We start from the raw sequence: 22,519 nt of genomic DNA, 5'->3' as shown, positions 1-22,519 counted from the left end.
ACTTGGGAATTCGATTGAATCGATTCATTCATAATTAAATAAAGAAATTGAAGACGAGAAAAATAATGTACTTGAGAAAGAAACTCAGAGAGATTAGATTAAGGTTAGTAGATATATATGGTTTGGATTTATTTGTCAATAAATCTACAATTGAAATTTAAAGATATATATATATATTTTTAATTAAATAATTTAATATAATATAAGTTGGTAGGTACGATATACCATGGTATATGGAAAATCTATACCACCTACCTACCATATTTTTAATATTGGTACGGTATACTGTACCATATACCATGTACCAAGTATTTGGTATATCAACATATTTAGTACGGTTGGTATACAAATTGGTTGGAATGGTTTTCTATACCATTGACACCCCTACTCACAGGGGTCTTTTTTCCTTCTTTGGTCAGGAATTATATAGCTGATTCCATTTTCAATGAGTATTGCCGTGGATTATTTAGTCATTGTTTTGCACATTAGATTTAACATTGAATAGTTTAGAACTGGATTCCCAGTATGTCAAAGGCTATAGCAAATGTAAAAGTTTCGGGCAAAATTGATAGGATCGAGATCGATCATTATTCTTCGGTGCCAAACTATCGGCAAACCTTGATAAGAATCCAACGATCATTAGCTCGAAACGTAACTAAAACTCAATTGCTATAGCTCCAAACGTAACTCCAACTCCAACGTTTTGTAGGAGGTGATCAAACAAAAACAAAAACTTTCTATATGAGGAAAAAGCTGTACGTCTATTAATGATACCAATGATACTTATCTGCAATACCTGAATAACGTATTACATGTACGGAAATATAAGCTAGCAAATTTGAGAACGTAATTCTATTGTTTTTAATGAGAAAACTTAAACAGAGTTAGGATATTAACCTGACGTGTTTTTGATGAAGTAGATAGGTAGAGAGTAAGTCTCTAATGTCAGTGTAAAAAGTTATTTGCTTTCTAGTTCGTGCCCGTTTTTCTGGATTTAGTTTTTTCGAATCTTCATAGTAGGATAAGAAAAACTTGTTTCCATACTTGTATCCGAGCTTGTTTCTGACCTAGTAATTATTGTTCGTTCTCTATTTTGGCAGTGGAATATAATTTCCGTCTACTTCGAAAAAAAGTCTGAAATAAGTACAAGTACACTTTCGTTATTTTCCGACGTTTTTTGGAACATTGCACAAGTTTTACTGCTTTACTCACTCGAGTTAAAAGGTTGAAATGGAGAAAGTAAATTTAGCGACCACCTCTTATTTACCCACTGATGCCCATTTACTAAGATTAGCGACATGTGTCATTTTTATTTACCATAGTTATACTATAGTCTACTCTTAAATTTATGAAATTAATTATTAATTTATTTTTACCTTAAATTCAATAATAATAAATATATTATATACAAATTTTCAAATATATATATATATATATATATATATATATATATATATACACACAATAACACAAAGAGTTAAGGGGTTTCGAGATAGAGTTTAAGATTAAGAGTTTATGATTTTAGAATTTTTAGAGTTTGCGATGAATAAGACTAAAAACTAAAAACCTTAAACTCACTCCCCTAAACTTTAAACACTAAATTCTAAACCCGAAAATTTTTAAGAATAAATAAACTCTAAAATTTTGTTAAATGTAAATTAGATAAATATAATTTATTATTATTACTATTATTGATAACCATGGTTCTATCATAATTAACTTAGGACATGTGTCATTAATCTAGGTGGGTGGGCATGATAGTGATCAAATAAATGTAGTCGGCAAATTTGCTTCCTTAAATACGTAATAACTCACACTTCTGCTTCTGAAGCAACTTCACCTAACCACTAGTAATGTCTACTTCTCACCACGACTCTCCGGACACCCCAAACCCCTTTTCTCAACGGCGCCGCTGACTACTATCACAACCCAAAACTGAAATGGTGGATTTACGTTAAGCAATACACAGAAAGCTCTTTCAAAATAACTATACTTTTTTTTTTCAAAGGAGAAGAGATAATTTAGAACTTCATAAGGAAATAGAGTAAGAAAATGTCAACTGAAATATTGAAATGTGGCCACAATTTCAGTTTTTGTACATGACTTTTACGAAGTTTTCAGTGAAAACTACAAGATATAATGATTGAAGATGAAGGTGAACTTTCATTTAAAACAAAGAAGTACAACTTGTCTTCAAAACAACTCCACCACATTTCAGTATCATTTCTCCAGGTTTATACCTCAACTAAAATATACAACATTTACACAACAAAAATAGAAGTACATCTCCTGTGATAGTAGTCTATCTACATCAGTGCAAAAAGTAGCCAAAAGAACAAAGTCAAGCTTGTACTTCAAACAAGGTAAGACTCCATACTCTAGCACCTCAAGATAATTCAGGGATAATGGAGCCACTCCCACTTACAGAATTTTTACCTGAAATCACAAATAAAATAGGAAATGAGCTTTACAAGCTCAGTAGGTACGATAAACAATCGACTTAACCAAGAATTTTAAATTAGCATATAATATGAAATGAAAGGTGATTAGCAGAGTAAGAAAACAACAAGAAGGATCCAATTGTAAGGACTACTGTAATAAACTGAATTGAATTGAATCTATGACATGGTAAATCTGAACAAGTAATATGAGGTTCATCACAAACTTAGAGGCCTTAATAAATGAAACGCAGAGGGACTGCAACAAGGAGAAAGGATGACTTGTCACATGAAACAATTGCAAATAAAACTCTTCTGAAGACTGACGAATAATAACAAGAACATAAATAATTTTAGCCTCTAAGTTTGTAACAAAATTCAGAAAAGTCATTTTCATACAATTTGAAGGTTTAACAAATACTGGTTAGAGCCCACCGCCCAGCTAACTACTGAGCAACCTCCGCAAGGTAGCAGATCCTGATTAGGTTTTAGGTGTCTTTGCACCCTAGAGAGACAATCCTTCCATAATAACTTTCCCGGGCCTAACCGACTAAAAACATTTAAATCCAAGTAACAATGCTTTGCAGGAGTTATTTACTCCCTTGAAACGATTGACTATAGCTTGAAACCTCATTCAAGCATAGAAGAGGAAAATCTGCCATAATATTGCTTTAATTCAAACAAACATTATGAAATTTGAAATCAATAAGTATTCACAGAAACTTGGAGACTCAAGGCCACATTCAGATAAGCAAGTATGTGGAAGGATTTCCAGCAAGAGAAACACACACAGATGTACAAGAAACTTATTAAACTAAACAAAAAGAACTGAGGAAAACTTTTTATTTCCTGTAACTCAACACACGAAAAGTATGGTTAGACTACAGTTTAGTCTAAATTGGGTAAAGAAAGTAGTTTGGTCAAGGAAAAATGGACAGCAAGGTTAATCTATATATATTTGAGACAGATACAACACTTACTACACAAAATAAGGCATGGAAAAGAAAAAGAAGGTTAAAGTTCAGTTAGTTCACTAATATTCCCAGCACTTTGAACACAACAAGGTAAAGGGAATTTTTTTAATCAATCTCTGAAGCAAGAGTCAAACATATAAATTAAAAACTGCAACAAGGTTTTGTCTATAAGGAAAAGAAAACCGAGAGATCACTGAAGGTACAATTCCTGAGCATTAATCATCAGTTAAAGAATAGATACATATAGGGAATAATTTGATCCAATAGAGACCAATCCCAGAGATTCAAACAATTAAATAGTTTAGCTTTTCCTTCAAATAACACTGAGACCAACAGAAGTGTTTAGGTCACAGACCAACTCAAGCTTAAATAGGTTCTCAAGCAAGCTACAAGACCAAAGTACTATATACTAATATGATTATAGCTAACTTGCTGGAAACCCCCAAATTCCACAAAGAATGATTAATCAATAGAGGCATTATTCCAACTCAAGCTCAGCAATACACTTGGCTCAACAATACAAGAACACAACACAAATATATGAGAATGCATCACAACCAATTCACAACATATACAGACCAAATTAGAATTCAATGTTAGGAAGAGAGATTATTTTCCCTACCTCCTCAGAGCCAAATTCTCCAATAGGAACCAAGCAACTCAAACCCACACTACTCAAGGCACCCAAGCAACCCAGCCACCTAAACTAATTAAAGCCACATCCACAACTTTTAGAAGAGCAAAACAAAACGATTGATTCGAGGAGATGAGAGGGTGTGAACTTACTGAGAGTAGCTGCCACAGAACAAGGAATTAGATTCTTGGGCAGCAGTTTTGATGACCAACTCCTCGATGTTGTCGGGAAGAAGAAGAAGAAGAAGAAGAAGAAGAAGAATTTGAATTTTACAGGAGAGACTTTTTTTTTTCAGTAGGTGATAGAGACGCAGAATATGATAGCACGTGTAACCAAGGTGGTGACTGGGTGCTTCTAAAAAAAATATCAAACATGCATAACTAGAATATCACTAATAGAAAACCAGCAAATAAACTAAAAAAAATCCAATCTAAAACTATAAAAGTAATCCAAGGTACAAATTTCTAATCGGACAATAGAACATGTAACTAAGCAAACAAATCAAAACTTGTCCTAATTAAAATCATGTTCGTCACAACTACAAAGATCATCCGGCGCACCGATCCACCTCTAGCGGTTGGCGTTCTGCGTCATTCATAATAGATAATCCCTCTACACACAATTTACACAATCACTTCGTCTCCCACTTTTCACTCTAAGTAGACTTAGAATTTTGAACTCAATTTGCTTTAACAATTAGGTGTGGAAGTTACGGAGAGGTTTGCCAAATATGGAATCAACTACTGACGGATCTAGGATTGCATCATTGAGAATGTTTGAACTTAACTATAAAAAAATAATAAAGAATCTCGACTATGCGAAAGAATTTTACTAGGGCTGTTAACGGTTCCAAAACCGCCAAAAATAGTTGGAACCGTAAACCGAACCGTGTTAATTAAACAGTTCGGTTTTTGTGTTTTTCAGAGTATGAACCGTTAGGAACCGAACCAAACGGTTCCGTTACGGTTCCGGTTCTAAAACGGTTCCAAACGGTTCTTGCAAAACTTGTAGCTGAAACTCTATATAAACTATTAAAAATCAATGCTTCTTGATGATATTGGCAATATGCAATTGTGGAAGACCAATAATTCAATATGAAGAACAAAACTTTAACCCAAACCATCATTATTGAAACTAAAAACCCCAAAACACAGGGGATTATGCAATCTACCTTTTGGCATTCATCCAAACTATGAGTTTGTAAGTAAACAACAAATGGCTATACTGTCAGACCCAAGCAGAGCAAAAAAATTCTTCAATTAGTTGATTAACATAGCCAAACATGCAAAATCTATAAGGTTGTCCCTTGCAGTCCTGATACCGTGCTATTCAATCTTGGAGATTGACTACAAATAAGAAATTAGGATGAAACCATCAATCAATTAAGATAAAAGATCAAAAGATACAGATCAAGGGAGTTTAGATAATATGATAACATGAACTTTGATAAGGACAGATTCTTAAGAGACTGCACATGGTTATAATTAATCTGTAAGTCTGAATATGAATGAGATTTGCAGCTTCTGATCATAATTTACACCACCCATTACAACAATTATTCAACAAGCACTTAAAAGTAGGAACACAAAGGAATTTGTATTCCGCTGGTGCAATAACTCCAATATTATTGAACAAGACCTCTCTATTGTCTCAATCAGAAATATGGTAAAACTGTATGTATCATTATACTTTGAGTCAGTATACTAACGTTCTACATTCTACAGCATAATAATGATTTTTGGTATATAAAGAAAATATGTAATTATTCCATGTTCAAAGTCTGCATGTACGTGTATTTTCCGATAAACAAGAACACAACTCTCTTACCTCCAATATACAGCTGTGTTTTGGCAGCCCTGAATGTTCGGTGCTTGTCTTAGGACTCTTATCTGCAAATTAGATTTAAGATGTATCAGTCATTATCATCCAACGAGATCCAATTTTTGAGTTAAATGATGTGTGTGAACACAATTTCAATGCTTTATATATCCTTAAAATCATATTGGCGGAGGTGGAGGCGATGGTGCTCGATCGGATTGGCACAACGATGGTGGAAGTAGATGTCGTGGTCGGAGGAAAGGGAGATCGAGGTGGAGGAAAGGGAGATCGAGGTTGAGGAGAGGGAGGGAATGAGGGAGGCGGAGGGCTGAGAAACTTGGCGAAGAATTTGGGAATGAAGAGAGGGCTGAGAGGCTCAGAGGCTTAGAGAGTGAGAATTTGCATCTTGCGACTAGAGTTTGAACAAAAGAACTAGACATGTAATAACTAAATGACTGAATCTAACTATCAGAATTGTATGACTTAAAATCCAACGGTTCTTATGTGTTTTACAAACTAGAACCGGAACCGAACCGAACCGTATATAAACGGTTCGGTTCTACTAAATAATTTCAAATTTTTATGTAAGAACCGAACTGAACCGTCCTTAAATGGTTCGGTTCCAACGGTTCGTCAGGAACCGGGTCCGATTAACAACCCTAAATTTTACTAATTAAAATCAAAATCGATCTTCCTAATCAGTTAATGTAATGAAGGTTGCTCTTCTAGTGCATATATATAAATAACATAAACTAATTAATTAAATATCCATAGAGTACATTGTTATTTAGAATCATTTATAATAACATTTTATTAACGGTTTAAAAATTTAAAAAAATGACTAATGAAAAATGAATTAAAAATCGCAATTGATCAATAAAGCTTCAGAAAGATAATAACTGAATAAAATTTAGATTTGAACTTATAGACTGAACAATGAATGAAGCAATTTTTTTTATCGCTTTGATTTGGACTTAAATTTGTTATTTTAGTCTAATAGACGCTTATAACTATTGAAAATATATATATATATATATATATATATATGACAAAACAACGTATTTAGTCAAAATCCTAACACAATTACATTTCTTCAATTGTAAACAGTACTAGTTAGTAATTAACCTAGCTAGCATTCTAGAACAAGAGATACTTGGCTGATGACATGCTATTGAGGAAGAAGAATAAAGTTTGGAAGGGAAACAAATGAGTAAAGTTGGTTATTTGGGGATGCTTAGTTAGGAAATAAGAAGAATTCCAAAAATAAAAGATTAAAAACCTAGCTTTTTTTTTCTTGTCTTGAGCTTTGGGATGCTTGAGTCACCCAAATTATATAATGGATCCGCCCCTGAAATCAATGCCAATCTGATAACGGTCCTGACGGGGCCATTGGGGCAGTCGATGGCGACAGCGACGGCGGTGGTAGCAGAATGTGAACATATGGTCCGGAACTGCGTCGTTGCTTCCTCTGCTGGGAGTGGTCGTCGCCGATTCTTGTCTCGGTCGGTACCACACCATTATTGCTGCCTCTCTCCTCTACGTTTTGGTCTGTCACTTTCCTCCATTTTTTTTTTCTTTCCAATTTTTTTTCTTCTGTATTGTTTATTTGCACACAGTTCGCGTGGGGATGTTATAGCCAATGCGGGTGTGATTTAGGAACCGATGATTTTACATCAAGGTGTGATTAGGAATAGTTTTTTTTAGTTAGTTACTGACAAGGTAAACATCACTAATAATATAAGAGTTTTTTTCACCAACAGTCCCTCAACTCTGGTGTACCTACCAATGTGATACCTCAACTCTTAATCGTACCAATGTGATACCCAGACTCTAGTATTGCTATCATTGAAGTACTTCCGTTAGTTTTTTTTAACTTTTCCGTTATCTTGGTGACGTGGCAGTTACGTGAGGCCCACAAAGAGGGTTAAAAGACAAAATTAACCTCATCTGAGAGGAGCAATGTTTTTCCCGCCCTTTACCTTGAGAAAGACACCCAACAATTCCAATTTTTGGTACATGTAGTTGAATTTCGTTAAGCCAGAGGGAATAATACCAGCAGATAAAGCATTGTACTAATGGTACTTAAAAGTTCTTACAAGCAAAAATCATGGCAGATCAACATAAAATGTGGCAACTAATGATACTTAAACATGTATTTGAATTTCGTTAAGTTATGTGTTTTTATATTCTTATGAGATTGTGGAAATGAGATGTTCCATATAAATTTTTATATTTATTCTGTTAGTTTAACAAGTGCTAGGGTAAAAATAGAAAATGAGATTGATCTAGGTTTTATCAGATTGTGGTCGACTGGTTGGCGGTAGTTCTTTAGTTTAGATAAGAGACACAAATTAAGGAGTAGGGAGGGAAAATTGGAGCAATGTTTTTCCCGCCCTTTACCTTGAGAAAGACACCCAACAATTCCAATTAATGGTACATGTAGTTGAATTTCGTTAAGCCAGAGGGAATAATACCAGCAGATAAAGCATTGTACTAATGGTACTTAAAAGTTCTTACAAGCAAAAATCATGGCAGATCAACATAAAATGTGGCAACTAATGGTACTTAAACATGTATTTGAATTTCGTTAAGTTATGTGTTTTTATATTCTTATGAGATTGTGGAAATGAGATGTTCCATATAAATTTTTATATTTATTCTGTTAGTTTAACAAGTGCTAGGGTAAAAATAGAAAATGAGATTGATCTAGGTTTTATCAGATTGTGGTCGACTGGTTGGCGGTAGTTCTTTAGTTTAGATAAGAGACACAAATTAAGGAGTAAGGAGGGAAAATTGGCGCCAAAATTGGAATTGTTGGGTGTCTTTCTCAAGGTAAAGGGCGGGAAAAACATTGCTCCTCTCAGATGAGGTTAATTTTGTCTTTTAACCCTCTTTGTGGGCCTCACATAACTACCACGTCACCAAGATAACGGAAAAGTTAAAAAAAACTAACGGAAGTACTTCAATGATAGCAATACTAGAGTCTGGGTATCACATTGGTACGATTAAGAGTTGAGGTATCACATTGGTAGGTACACCAGAGTTGAGGGACTGTTGGTGAAAAAAACTCATAATATAACAGTTATGAAAGCCTAAAATATATATAGTTACTTAATCAGCATTTCTGTGAAAAAATTAATATACTCTTGTTACAGCTAGTTTAGTTTGAAATATGAAAGTATCCGTGTCGCAAAAGCTTTTAATGTATGCTTCTCATGATCATAGTTATGGTTCAGATGTTTTTCTTTTGGTCAACTAGGGAATGCTGCAGAGGTGATCTTTATGTCAGTTTAACTTCTGATGGAATGTGCATTTTGGTGATTTTACGAATGATCATGAGTGCCAGTTTTTGTATTGATATTCTACATCTTGCTATGTTTGAACAATATTGTTGTTGGCCTCAATTGGAACAGGGACTTGGCTTGTTGACCCTGTCAGCAGTGCTTCCTTTTTCTGAGTTTCAAGTAGTGTTGTTGTTCTTCTCTCTGTATCTAGTAGCAGTTGGGCAAAGTGGACACAAGCCCTGGCCCCTGTGTACAAGCTTTCGGGGCAGATCAGTTTGATGGAGAAGATCCAGAGGAGTGCAAAGGGAAAAGCTCATTGTTCAATTGGTGGTACTTTAGTGTCTGTGTTGGTGGGCTAGTCACAATCTCGGTATTGGCCTACATACAGGACAATCTCAGCTGGGGTTTAGGGTTTGGAATTCCTTGTGTTATGATGGTCCTTGCACTGATTACTTTTGTTGGTGGAACTTGAACATACCGGTATAGCATCAAAGGGGATGAGAAAAGCCCGTTTGTGAGAATCGGCAAAGTTTTTGTTGCTGCATTTAGGAACTGGCAAAAAAGCTACGAAAGAAAACCAAGGTTGAGCAGATGTGGACGAGCTAAGCCAGAAGGTGGAGAATCGTCCTGAGAATCAAGATTACCTATGTAATCCCTAAAATCTTTTGCAGTTGCAAATGAGGTGACGGTGTATCACTAGTCCTTCAGCAATTGCTTCTGAAGAAGAATCCCGTGGAACCTTGCCTCATCAAAGTTCTGAACAATACAAGTAAGCATCTTATCTACTTAGCTGCTCTAAAGTAAATTTGCATATTTCCCTTGTGATGTAATTGTGTAAATTGTTGTTCTTCCTGTTGCTGATAAATTGATAATAGGAAAATTTGATTGATCTCATAAGTATAAATACTTGATCAAAGCTCTTTCAGAGCTCCTTCTAAATTTGTCTTCTTTTAATCTTTGCAGGTTCCTTAATAAAGCGTTGATTGCGCCAGATGATTTGAAAAATGGGAAGGTGTGTACCATCGCTGAGGTTGAGGAAGCAAAGGCTGTTCTTAGGCTGTTTCCAATATTTGCACAGTCCACTACTTTCTTTACCAAGCAAGTTGCCACAATGGACAGAACTATAGTGCCCGATTTTGACATACCAGCAGCTTCCCTTCATTTATCATTATTATTTTCATACCCATTTATGACCGCATTTTTCTTCAGCAGCAAGAGCTTTCATCAGAGAACCATGCGGCATTACAATGCTACAAAGAATAGGAACTGGGATGTTTTTCTCTATCATTGCCATGGCTATTGCAGCTTTAGTTGAAATAAAAAGGCTGCAAACTGCGAAAGAGTATGATCTGGTTGATCTACCAAGTGCCACAATCCTAATGAGTAATTGGTGGTTAGTTCCTCAGTACTTGTCCTCTACGATCAGGTACCAAATGAACTAAGAAGCCTCGGACTTGCTCTCTACCTCAGCAGCTATGTAGCACCGACACCGACACGACACCGCGACACGGCAAATCTTAAAAATCTAGATTCCGATACGGCGTCGACACGACAATTTATATATAATTTAATATATATATATATATTAATGTTATTCTGCTGTTGCTTAGAGATATCTAGATCATCATACTCCCTTGCCACGACCGGCCCAAGCCTATTGTACACATTTTTCCACAGCTTCCTCTGTTCTGTAATGTTCACAAATCACATGGCATCCAACTCCATCCTCGAATAAGTGATCTTGTTGTTGTTGACTCAAGCATTGCCAGCTTGAATCACAAGGAGGGTGTTTTTCTCAGTTTCAACCCATTTGCTAGCTTTTCTTTCCTTCTTTAGTTTCTTGCCTTCTTTCCATTCACTTCTTGCTTTGCTGCACTCCTCTATGGACCAGATTGAGCATGACCCAGAAAACTCATTGGCACAGTTTCAATCAAAACAGTCTCATCAATCACTTCAACTTTCAATGCGGTTTCCTTTTCCCCTGTCATAGTTTCAACTTGCTCCAACAATTGTTTCTTCTTCACATCCAGCAGATTCTCAGCAGCCTTTCTTGGGTTCTTGAATTCTAGAGAGACCAACTTCAATTCTCACCGCATAATCACATACAAGGCTTTCTTTTGCGTCGTCCACTGCTTTAAAGTAAAATAGAAGGAAAATTGCGAAGTGGGAACTGAGTGTTGTGTCTTAGGACTTAGGTTTTTTTTTAATTCAAAATGCTGATGTGGCATGTCGGAAACAGTATGTGGCGTGTCTGGCCGTGTCAAAAGAGTCAATATTTTCCGACACGCGCGTGTCGTACACCGTGTCGGGCCATGTCGGCGTGTCGGGCAATGTAGAACTAGGCTGAAGTGTTGGTGCTAGATAGCTGAGCAGCTTTCTTATTTATAGTATTGACGATGCAACCACTTTGGCTGGGCAAACTAGCTGGTTCTCGGACAATCTTTAACACTGCACATCTTGATTACTTTTATTGGTTACTAGCTGCACTCACTGCAGTAGGATTGGCGGTCTACATTTATTTTGCAAAATCTTACATTTATAATAGGGGTGGTACAGAATGAACATATATAATCTGAATAGTCCTAGACTCCTAGTTACCACGAAATGAAGTGTTATCACACCAGTTGTAGTAAATTTGAAAGTGAATGTGTAGATCAGTTGTGTTCTACCACAAAAAGAAGTCAGTGTTCACTTGATTCCTGTCCACCAATTCTTGCAGATTCCTCAGCAAATCCTAACCGGATAATGTGAAGGAAAATTGATGCGTACAACTCAGCCAAGTTTGTACTCATAATTTACTTGTACATTGAAATTAGCCTCTCTCCAAACACGCTTAAAGAAGAGTATGAACATCAATGAGAGTGTCAGAGTGGTAACATCAATAGTAATTTTAGAATCCCCGTTAAAACTCAAGAATTTGGTTCTCGAATTCTTGATAACAAGCAAATTTTCGACACAAAGTTCTTGATCTATAGCAAGTAAGAAAACAAAAACCTCCAGCTAATTGTTTGTTTACAGACAAAACAAAAATACAATAATAAACAATTCAAGATGGTGGGAAACTCCAAAAATTGAACTGACTAAATTCACCATATAATTGGAGAAAACACGAGTGTTCCGTAGTGGACACCAAACCACAGCCAATGGCCACTTCTCCGGAGACCCAAACTCCCCTCCTCGACGACGTCATCCACGGCTCCGTCGACCACTCCGGCCACCCAGTCCGCCGATCCACCTCCGGCGGTTGGCGTTCCGCGTCCTTCATAATATGTAAGACACCACACACTGAAACCCACCAACCACACTCTTCAATCTCATCAAAAACAAATCAATGAATACTGAATTGCAGGGGTGGAGGTCGCCGAGAGAGTTGCCTACTATGGAATCAGCTCCAACCTCATTTCCTTCCTCACCGGGCCGATGGGACACTCCACGGCCTCCGCGGCCAAGAACATCAACATATGGTCCGGAACGGCGTCGTTGCTTCCTCTACTCGGCGCCTTCGTCGCTGATTCTCTTCTCGGTCGCTACCGCACCATCGTTGCCGCTTCTCTCCTCTACATCTCGGTCTCTCTCTCTCTCTCTCTCTCTCTCTCTCTCTCTCTCTCTCATTTATAATTGTTCTCTATGTTTGGCCTGTACCCAATTAATTAGTTCTATTTCTTGTTTATAATTTGGAAAATGCTGGGATTTTGTTTTCTTTTTCGTAAATGTTTCGAATACAGAATTAGAATTTATGGATAATCGTATGTGATTCTGTGAATATGTATAATGTGCCTGATATGCAGTAGTTGGATTGTTTAAACCAACTATCAATGTTGAGTTTCTGTGATCATCAATTGTATTAAAACACAGCTTCGACATGTTACTTTCTGGTTTAAGGAAATTAGTTGTGTTACTGGGTCAAACAAATTAGATAGTTGGTTCTATAGTTCTTAAGTTACTAAAGTTGAAAACAGAAAGAAAATTTGAATGGGGAAATTGGGAATGAAAGCTAAAGCAACTATGTCAACTCTAATATATTGTGTTCCAAGTTATAAAACAGATTGCTTGCAAATAAAAGTTAGCAACTTAACATGCCAGCTGAAATGACTCCAATGAAAAAGTGCTTCTCATGTGCTCAGTCATGTTCTTTCCTTTTTGGCCTGGTTTAATTCAAGTCTGGCTTTTGAGTTTTGACCACAAAAGTTTGCATAGAAAAGTACTTCATATTTGATCCAAGTTTTGCTTTATACCTAAGTGATGGTCGGTGTGAGTAAGAAATGATTATGCATTCTGGTTTCTATATCTTATATGTATGTCTGAAGGCATCATTCTTGAACTAAACTGAACAAGTGAACAGGGTCTTGGCTTGTTGACTGTATCAGCTGTGCTCCCTTCTTCTCAGCTTCAAGTATCATTGTTCTTTTTCTCTCTATATTTAGTAGCAATTGGGCAAGGTGGACACAAACCTTGTGTTCAAGCTTTTGGGGCAGATCAGTTTGATAGACACGATCCAGAGGAGAGCCAAGCGAAAAGCTCATTCTTCAATTGGTGGTATTTTGGTATATGTGCAGGCCCCTTACTTACGCTTACAGTATTAGACTACATACAAGATAATCTTAGTTGGGGCCTGGGTTTTGGTCTTCCTTGCATTGTCATGGTCCTTGCACTGCTTATTTTCCTTGGTGGGACTAGAACATACCGGTACAGTATTAAATCGGATGAGGAAAGCCCATTTGTGAGAATAGGCAAGGTGTTTACTACAGCATTAAGGAATCGGAGAACAAGTCCTTTAGCAATAGCTTCGGAAGAGGATTCTCGTGGAATGTTGCCTCACAGAAGTTCTGAACAATTCAAGTAAGAGTTTTAACTGTGTCTATATAATTTCAAAGTAAAGAGAGTAGGAACCTTACCTTAATACTAAACAACCATTTCATGTTTCTGACAGCAGGAACTTTAATTTACTATATACTGAGATGCTCAACTATAGCTGTTCTAATGGAAGGGATTTTCTTTTCTTACATAATATGAAAATTTTGCAGATTCCTCAACAAAGCCTTGTTTCCACCAGACAAATTGAAGGAAAATGAGAAGGTCTATACCATCACTGAGGTTGAGGAAGCAAAAGCCGTTCTCAGGTTGTTTCCGATTTGGGTTACATGCTTGGTATATGCTATTGTGTTTGCACAGTTCTCGACTTTCTTCACTAAGCAAGGTGCCACCATGGACCGAACATTTGTGCCAGGTTTTGACATACCAGCTGCTGCACTTCAATCTTTTATAAGCCTTGTCATTATTGTATTCATTCCAATTTATGATCGTATTTTTGTCCCAATAGCGAGATCATTCACCAGAGAACCCTCTGGTATTACAATGCTACAACGAATAGGAACTGGGATGTTTATATCTACTATTTCCATGGTAGTTGCAGCTTTAGTTGAGATGCAAAGGCTCCAAACTGCCAAAGATTATAATCTGGTTGATAAGCCAAGTGTTACAGTTCCAATGAGTGTTTGGTGGCTACTTCCCCAATATTTGTTAACCGGACTGGCTGATGTTTTTACCATGGTTGGTCTGCAGGAGTTCTTCTACGATCAGGTACCAAGAGAATTAAAAAGTGTAGGACTAGCATTTTACCTCAGTATATTTGGTGTGGGAAGCTTTCTGAGCAGCTTTCTTATCTCTGTTATTGATGAAGCCAGCAATTGGGCAGGCCATACTAGCTGGTTTTCCAGTAACCTTAATCGTGCGCATCTTGATTACTTTTATTGGTTACTTGCCATACTCAGTGCAGTACAATTGAGCATCTACATGTGTATTGCTAAATCTTACGTCTACAATAGAGGTAGCACAGTATAAAATGTATTATTATGAGCAGATACAGTGTGCCAGTCAGCCAATGTCGCTATGTTCATTATAGTCAATAAAAAGGTGAAGCTCTAAATCAAATGTAATTTTCCATTTTGTTCATGAAGTCTAGTGATAAATGATAGAGGGTACATGACTATATGATCTGTGTTATTATTCTGTTGTATATTAAATTTGTTTTTCAATCTTTCTTGATGACACTGTACATGACTATATGATCTGTGTTATTATTCTGTTGTATATTAAATTTGTTTTTCAATCTTTCTTGATGACACTGTAAATTGTATGTGTTGTCAATTGCAATTTTGATTTATCATGTGTTTTCAGAGCTAGTCTTGTTAGTTAGAGTAAAAGACCTCTTTGTATGCCCTTGTGAGTTATGAATCGATGTTCTTGAGAAACTACCTGAACTGTTTGGGATAAACTATATACTGTTTTGTTGCTGCATATTTCATTCTAACATCAACCATCTTTATCATCCTCTGATGCTTTTGAGTTTTGAGTGCAATAATCTCTGACCGTTTCTGTTCTGGGAGCTCGATTGCAGCACGGCGATTTACTCTTGGAGCCAATAACATGCAAGTCCTTGCAATTTTCAATGGATGTTATCTTGGAAGTGTGCTTCATATAGTTCATACGAAGAGAGAGCTTAAATTCTTCGCAACAATCCTAAAACCACACACAAAAAAAAAATCTCAACAATCCTGTTTGGCATGAGATCTCCCTAAAAGGACAGCCATCCAGAAATTTTCTTAGGTTATCACTTGGCACAGAAGTCATCACACCTTTCAATATAATGCGTGTTCCACTTGTGAAGCAAATTAGATTTCCAACTCTAAGTGAAACTAGGAGATTTTCTTAGAAGCGTGTTTCATATGTCCAGAAATTTAACTTACTAATGGAACGGACTGTTGTTCTTATCACTCTTTTCATTTACTATATGGCAAAATTGCCAAAATACACTTCAAAATTGGCTAAAATTGTCAATTTGCACTCTGAAGTTGTATTTGAGTCAATTTACCTCCTAAACTTGGTAAAAATTACCGATTTGCACCCCATCCGTTAAATTTAACTGTTTCTATCCAATTTTGCGTCACATGTCATGCACATGAGTGGTAATATTGTCATTTTATATTTATATTTTTCTTTAAAATAAATAAAAATATTCTTTAAAAGGAGGATTATTTTTTAATCAAATTAGTTAGTTACTGTTCAGGGAGAATTACTATTATACTATTGTGTGTATCTTAACCTAATAGGTTTCCTGTTAGAATATAGATTTGCATCTCTATAATAGATTAGGACTCCGAATTCTACATGATTGTGGTTTTGTAATGCCTATATATAGACCCTCATATCATTCAATAAAGATACATTTATTTCATCATGCATCATTTATATTTTTTTTCTACATACTTAACCCTACTTTGAATTATATATTCAACATATCCACCCATTCAAATATAGTGTGTTGTGTATATATATATTTTTATATGTACACATTGTTGGAGGAGGAACGAAACGAGAATAATAATGACGTAATGGAACAGAATGTAACAGTTTATTGATTGATAATGTGGCATATATATAGACATTACATACCACAATCATGTAGAATTTGGAATCCTAATATATTACAGAGATGCGAATCTATCTCTAACCAATGTTCTAAAAATCCCCGCCTAGGCGCCCGGAGACCCTTGGCCGCCTTAATTTTGGGCCGATTAATCCCCGATTAATCATCTGGCCGCTGGTTTTTAGCTGTCCGCCCGATTAACACCTAGCGTTTTTTAGAACCTTGTCTCTAACAGGAAACCTAATAAGGCTAAAACACACACAATGGTAGAATAGTAATTCTCCCGGAATAAACATTTATTTTTAATTTTCAATGTATCTATTTATAGATTTTTAATATCTTTTAACATACCATATAACGTAAATAATAAATATATAAATCAATAACATGTTTTGAAAAAAAAAACATTGTAGCAAGTGTTCCACTTAAGTAATCTTATTAATTTATTTCATTATTAAATATGAATAATTATATAATGACAATACTGCCCCTCAAATGCATGACATGTGACTTAAAATTGGATAAAAACATTAAATTTAACGGATATGGTGCAAATCGGCAATTTTTACCAAGTTTAGGAGGTAAATTGACTCAAATGCAAGTTCGGGGTGCAAATGGACAATTATGACCAAATTTAGGATGCAAATCGGCATTTTTGCCTTTACTATATACTTGTTTGACTAGACTGATGTGCAGTGTCAATATTGTTAATGCCTTGATGAATGGTATGAAAGCACATTAAGGAAGACAAAGGTTCATAAATTTTTTTTACTCCCAGTACTAGCTTATCATGCGTTTTCGCGATCTTTAGTCTTCTTAGAAATCAAATCGAACCCCCGATCCCTTTCGTTACTTTACATACTTGGAGTTGGTACTGAGAAAAGTTCTGAACTGCTTCGGTACAACCACTGTCCCATTTCAGGGACACTCCCTGAGCTGCATCTTCTTCAGTTTTAAGCTTGCTTTACACAGTTGCTAACCTAAATTTGTATGTACGTGCTTGAGAAGTTTAGTTTGTTTTTGACATAGTTCTCTACTCTACGTCTCTACCTCGATCTACCCTTATCTGACAATTAAAATTTGAGGATGCTATGTTACTCCATATTATGACGATTATGTATCATAATGTAGGTCCTTTAAACAAATTAATGGAGAAGGTCACCAAGACAGTTCACCTAATTGGGTGACGAGGGCTCACATTACTCGTGGTAATCTCAAGACTATGAATCTGGTGAGGTGCTTATCTTGAAAATAGTCAGTATATTCCAAATTTCATATATAGAATATGGTAGCAAGAATGTTCACATATTTAGTTCACAGAGGAAGTGCCAAAAACATAGTTATCTTTGATGTAGGATTAGAAGGAACCAGTTTAGCCTCAATTAAAGTTTCTGTGTTTTGTTGTGCATTTCATTTCCATCCCATTACACATTAGCTGGCAAAAGTGCGACTTCCGTCCACATACGGCTTAGGATCTATGACCTCCTTGATTTTTTATTTTATCTTTATGGAAGCGGGTACTCGGACGTGTTAGTAATATAATGATTGTTGACTGTCAATAATAGTTAAAATTCAAAAGTTAGATAGTTATAATCTTATAAAGTATCGAAAACAAAATTTTTGTGAGTTCTTTTTTTTTAAATGATGTAGGATACCATAAAACAGGAAGACAGAACTTGAAGCCCTCAACCTACCCCGACATGCAATGAGAACTTTGAAACTTGTTAGTAGACTCATCAACTTGTAAAACAAAACTGGAGTCTGGATTGGTCTCTAGCAATGTCAACATTTGGAAAAAAATCTGCTTCATAACTATAAAGCTTCTCTATAACCATTCGTTTTGCAATCAAAACCACCTTGTAAGAAATATCGAAGCCATATGGAGACTTAAGTCTCACTAACTTGTTACTAATATCAAAAGGCCTCAAAGCAACATTGTAGCTCAAATCCGACTCAATTTATAAGTCCCAACATTTTTAAAGCTTAACTACCAATGCTTTTGAGTCCTATGTACACCTTTTTCAATTGTGTAAGTTATTTAACCCTCTCAAATAAACCACATCACTGATAGGAGCCACTGCACCTAAAACAAAAATCAAATGACTTTATTTATGAGAAAAAGAATCTATATATATTGCAGCAAAATAAGATTACAATTAAAAGGAACACTCGGTAGTGGAACTAGATTACACACATTCATTCATACTAAAACTGCTAGTCACAGGACTATCGCAAGAAACAATAGACATGAGCCAAGAAAGAGAACCGCTCCAATAGCCTTACAAACCAAAACTCCGACATATTTGCAGAAACAACCTCTCCATTACATTGACATCTAGAAAGAACTGACATTTAAATAATCCTTAAAAATGACATAAACCATAAACGTGCACTCAACGACACGACCGAACTCTACCAAGTGACAACATAAACCCTCGCTTAAGAAGGAGGGACAACACAACACCAGAAAAAAAAAACTTGAGTCAAATGATCCAAACCTACCTACATTAACCCAACCAGGCCCACCTCTAAAAAATCAGAAAGATTCCACTGGCCCAAAAGACCGGCCACCATGGCATCTCCTTTTGATCACAGCACCGTTGTCCTGTCGACGAATCCGGCCACAGCCAAAGAAGACACCACCTGAGCTCATGACAAGAGACACCAGCCATCAAGAAACTAACCAGCAAAGCACCAAGACCACCCGGATTGAAACACAAATAAGCCATCGACGCCCTTCTTCCCCATCTCAGACCGCCACCATCGTCGTCTCCATATCGTCGGAAGCTTGGCCAATATCTCCAAAGCAAAGCCAAAATCACCTTGTAAGATGGTAATGGACCCGGAAACCACCTTCCTCCATCGATCCACTACCAACAACCACCATGCTAGGCCACCTGTTGATTCGCAGTAAACTCTCGTCCGATGGTAATGGACGCACCGTCGCAGGGAAATCGATTTCCAAAACCCTAGTCGATCCAATCAAAACGAAGCGATTAGAGAGAAAAAATTAGTATACGCTAGTGGCACCAACATTATTTAAAATCAAATGGCTTTAGAAAGAGAACAATGTGCTACATAATCTCATTTATTTTTGTACCCTGTAACACCAAACAAGTTATCAAATAATCTGGACTCGATACTTGGCAGCAGTTCAAAATGCACTTGGATTTTTTCCCGATTATACGAATTGCAACAATAATAAACAAAATTCTTTTCTTTTTTTTTTCAAAATTCGGTTGAACACGTTGAAAAGACTCCAAAATCTCAAAGAACCCAAAAGGAAAAGAAAAAAGTAGAAATAGGTTTCCATTTTAAATACAAACGGAAAGAAAGAGACAGGAAGAAACAACGGGCCAACAAAAAACTTATTGGACCTGGGCCCCACAGAACAACGAGACCCCACAAGCTCACACTCAAGAAAAATCAAAGAGAAATTCTGTTGTGAGACGAATGTGGCGGTGGGCTCTCCAATAAAAACACAGCAGGGGTGTTTTGGGTATAAAAATTATTAAAATGAGGGCTAAATGGAAACTGAACAATAAAATAGTGAATTTTGATTGGACTTTCCTACGGCCACGTGGTGGGGAAGTCCCCGTCTAAGAATTTTTCAAAATCAAAAGGACAAAAATTGCCCCCGTCTCTCTCTCTCTCTCTCGGCCGGCGTCGTCGATGTTGTCAAGGAGAATTAAAAGCCCCTAGAATCACATATGATCCTATGACAGCCTGTTCCAATCAGACTCACTGAAAGCACGCCACCTGGTAACCACACCATGGTTTCGCTTCTCCTCTCGGCCCTGGTTGGTTGGGTTCTTATTCTCCTTGACAGCTCTGTCACTCCCTATTTTTTCCGTCTTTCCCATTGAAACGTGCTTAGCGGTTTCTCTCTCAGGTTTGCAAGGCTCATTGATTTTATTTTCTCCTCAGAAAAAAAATATAGACGACGGCTATTTCTTTTTTTCTTTTTTTTTTACTATGACTATTTTAGTTTCTTGGAAGAAAAGAAAAAGATTATGATATGTGACAAAGAATAATTGTGACAGCCAAAATGGGCATTGATCTTATCTGTAAATTTAGGTTTTGGACTATTTATTTTTTTAAAGGAAACTAGGCATCAAATAAGTCATTGGTTCTACCAACTTTTTCCACATATGAGGGATTAGTGGCCTCCAAATTTTCCATTGCATGTGCAAAGACAAAACATCCCTTCCTGGCCATTTTTACCACACTCCTTCAACATACAAATATTGGATTCCACAATAAACTTTTCAGTGAATAAGTTAGGGTTTGTTTAATTTATTTATCCAACTTGGGACTATTCATAAATCATTTTCTTCATTTTTTAAAAAAGAAAATCGATATATTCCATTAGGTAAGTCGCCTATACGGCTGAGACATACAATTACCGATAGTTATGAAAGAAAAAAACTCTAATACAAACCTTATGCCTGGTCAAGTGGGAGATAAACTCATATTAAAGTCTAAACTAGACTACTACTACTACGCTTGATCAATAGAAACAACATAAAGTAACCCAGTAATATATCAGCCTAAGACCTCAATGGTATACATCAATACTAGTGCATTGAGTTAAATCATGTGCTACCTAAGGAACAAGTATACATGACAAATGATAAAAATAAAACCTAGAAAGCATAAGGTAGCTAGTCCATGAATGGAAATCCACCAAGCCCACAAAAAGCAACCCTATTTCAACCTCAATCCACACACCGACCTATTGTACACTGCCGCCAATGCCGACACCTCGAGCCTCTTATTGCCGCGCCGCCGCCAAGTTTTGCCACTATCGCCGCCATGGAGCTTTGCACCCTCACTACGAGCCACCGCCACTGAGAACTCAACAAAGGACGCATCAGAGTATGCCAAAATCCCTCCTCCATGTGTCGGCAAAACTTGTCATCGAACCCAACCAATATGAGTCCCCACAACACTCTCTCCACAAGGTTAGAACGTGATCATAGATCCAAGTGGAGCCATCTTTCTATGAACGTTGAAAGGACCCCTCACACAGACCCTTTGAGAGCTATTTTAAATGAATCCTTGTCTAGCAAACAAACCGCTCGACATTGGTGAGGCTAGATTCCACCCCAAATGCATGGGTTGCTGCCGGATGAAGCTATCTGGTCTGAGAGGGAAACACGCCTCTATGTGGAGAGAGAATTCTCTCTTGATAGGGTTTTTGAACAGTTCAAAAATCATTTTCCTTGATCTTAGCCCATCTTAAAAAATGATAACACTTTTCTCAAAATTGTAAAATGAGTTTTAATTCAGTTTCATGTTGATATTTTATTATATAAGTGGCGCTCGTTATTTTAGGTTTCATTTTTTTTCGTACATGCATTTCTAAAGTTTTTAAACTAACAAAGTAACAAACATAAAATTCGAACAAAGAAAAATTGTCTAATCAAGTTTGAGTATAATTCTCTACTCAATTCTAAATTTGATGACAAATACAGAATTAGTAGTCACGTTTAGCCTCTCTCAAGTATCGTAACATCTTCGTCAGTACTCAGTAGTTGTTATTAATTCCTCTAGAAGTTCAAAGGCATACTTTTAAACATGACATTAAGATGAACAAGTTGCGGAGTTCCACGGCTAAATCAATTCTTAAAACAGTTGAGTGCTGTCCTATTAGCTTCACAAGAGGATAAACCAGAATTTTTCTTCCCCATTATTATGACATCACCTCCATAAGCAGAGAAAATTAATTATCCAGAATAAAAATCAGAGCGCAGGGCAGGGGAGGTGTGACAGTGATATTGTTCGCAAAGTACACGGTGTTCGAAGAAACAGAGAGAGAGAGAGAGAGAGTAGTGGTGGAGCCCACGATGAGAAGAAGAAGTGGAGAGGGGGTGTGTTAGTACTTAGCTGGCAAACTGGTCTGACAGACTGGTTCTCTCAATAGACAACACCCACATCAACTA

General features: G+C 36.6%; 1 protein-coding gene and 1 pseudogene across 2 annotated transcripts; both read left to right on the top strand.

The window, feature by feature from the left end:
- Window positions 1-4,570: 4,570 nt before the first annotated feature.
- On the top strand, window positions 4,571-11,709 carry LOC126795761 (protein NRT1/ PTR FAMILY 5.10-like; annotated as a pseudogene).
- A 573-nt stretch (window positions 11,710-12,282) lies between these two features.
- LOC126793414 (protein NRT1/ PTR FAMILY 5.10-like) lies at window positions 12,283-15,657 on the top strand. Of its 2 annotated transcripts, XM_050519929.1 has the most exons (5): window positions 12,283-12,418; window positions 12,498-12,715; window positions 13,491-13,987; window positions 14,173-14,728; window positions 15,535-15,657. In XM_050519929.1, the coding sequence occupies exons 1-5, from the start codon at window positions 12,292-12,294 to the stop codon at window positions 15,571-15,573; spliced, it is 1,437 nt and encodes a 478-aa protein (XP_050375886.1). In that variant the 5' UTR covers window positions 12,283-12,291; the 3' UTR covers window positions 15,574-15,657. The 2 variants fall into 2 exon arrangements, with proteins under 2 accessions (XP_050375886.1, XP_050375885.1); XM_050519928.1 differs by lacking the exon at window positions 15,535-15,657 and having other exon boundaries at window positions 14,173-15,184.
- Window positions 15,658-22,519: the final 6,862 nt, after the last annotated feature.

Source organism: Argentina anserina, chromosome 5 (genome assembly GCF_933775445.1).
Source record: "Argentina anserina chromosome 5, drPotAnse1.1, whole genome shotgun sequence".
NCBI classification, from domain to species: domain Eukaryota; kingdom Viridiplantae; phylum Streptophyta; class Magnoliopsida; order Rosales; family Rosaceae; genus Argentina; species Argentina anserina.
The sequence above is the reverse complement of the archived record's forward strand: the minus strand, read 5'-3'. Positions and strand labels throughout refer to the sequence as shown.

Bases quoted from the DNA above. Each gene is read 5' to 3' on its own strand.
- LOC126793414 (XM_050519928.1), top strand. From the start codon at position 12,292: ATGGCCACTTCTCCGGAGACCCAAACTCCCCTCCTCGACGACGTCATC. The intron at 12,419-12,497 runs GTAAGACACCAC...ACTGAATTGCAG, and splicing joins TTCCGCGTCCTTCATAATAT to GGGTGGAGGTCGCCGAGAGA. The intron at 13,988-14,172 runs GTAAGAGTTTTA...AAAATTTTGCAG, and splicing joins AGAAGTTCTGAACAATTCAA to ATTCCTCAACAAAGCCTTGT.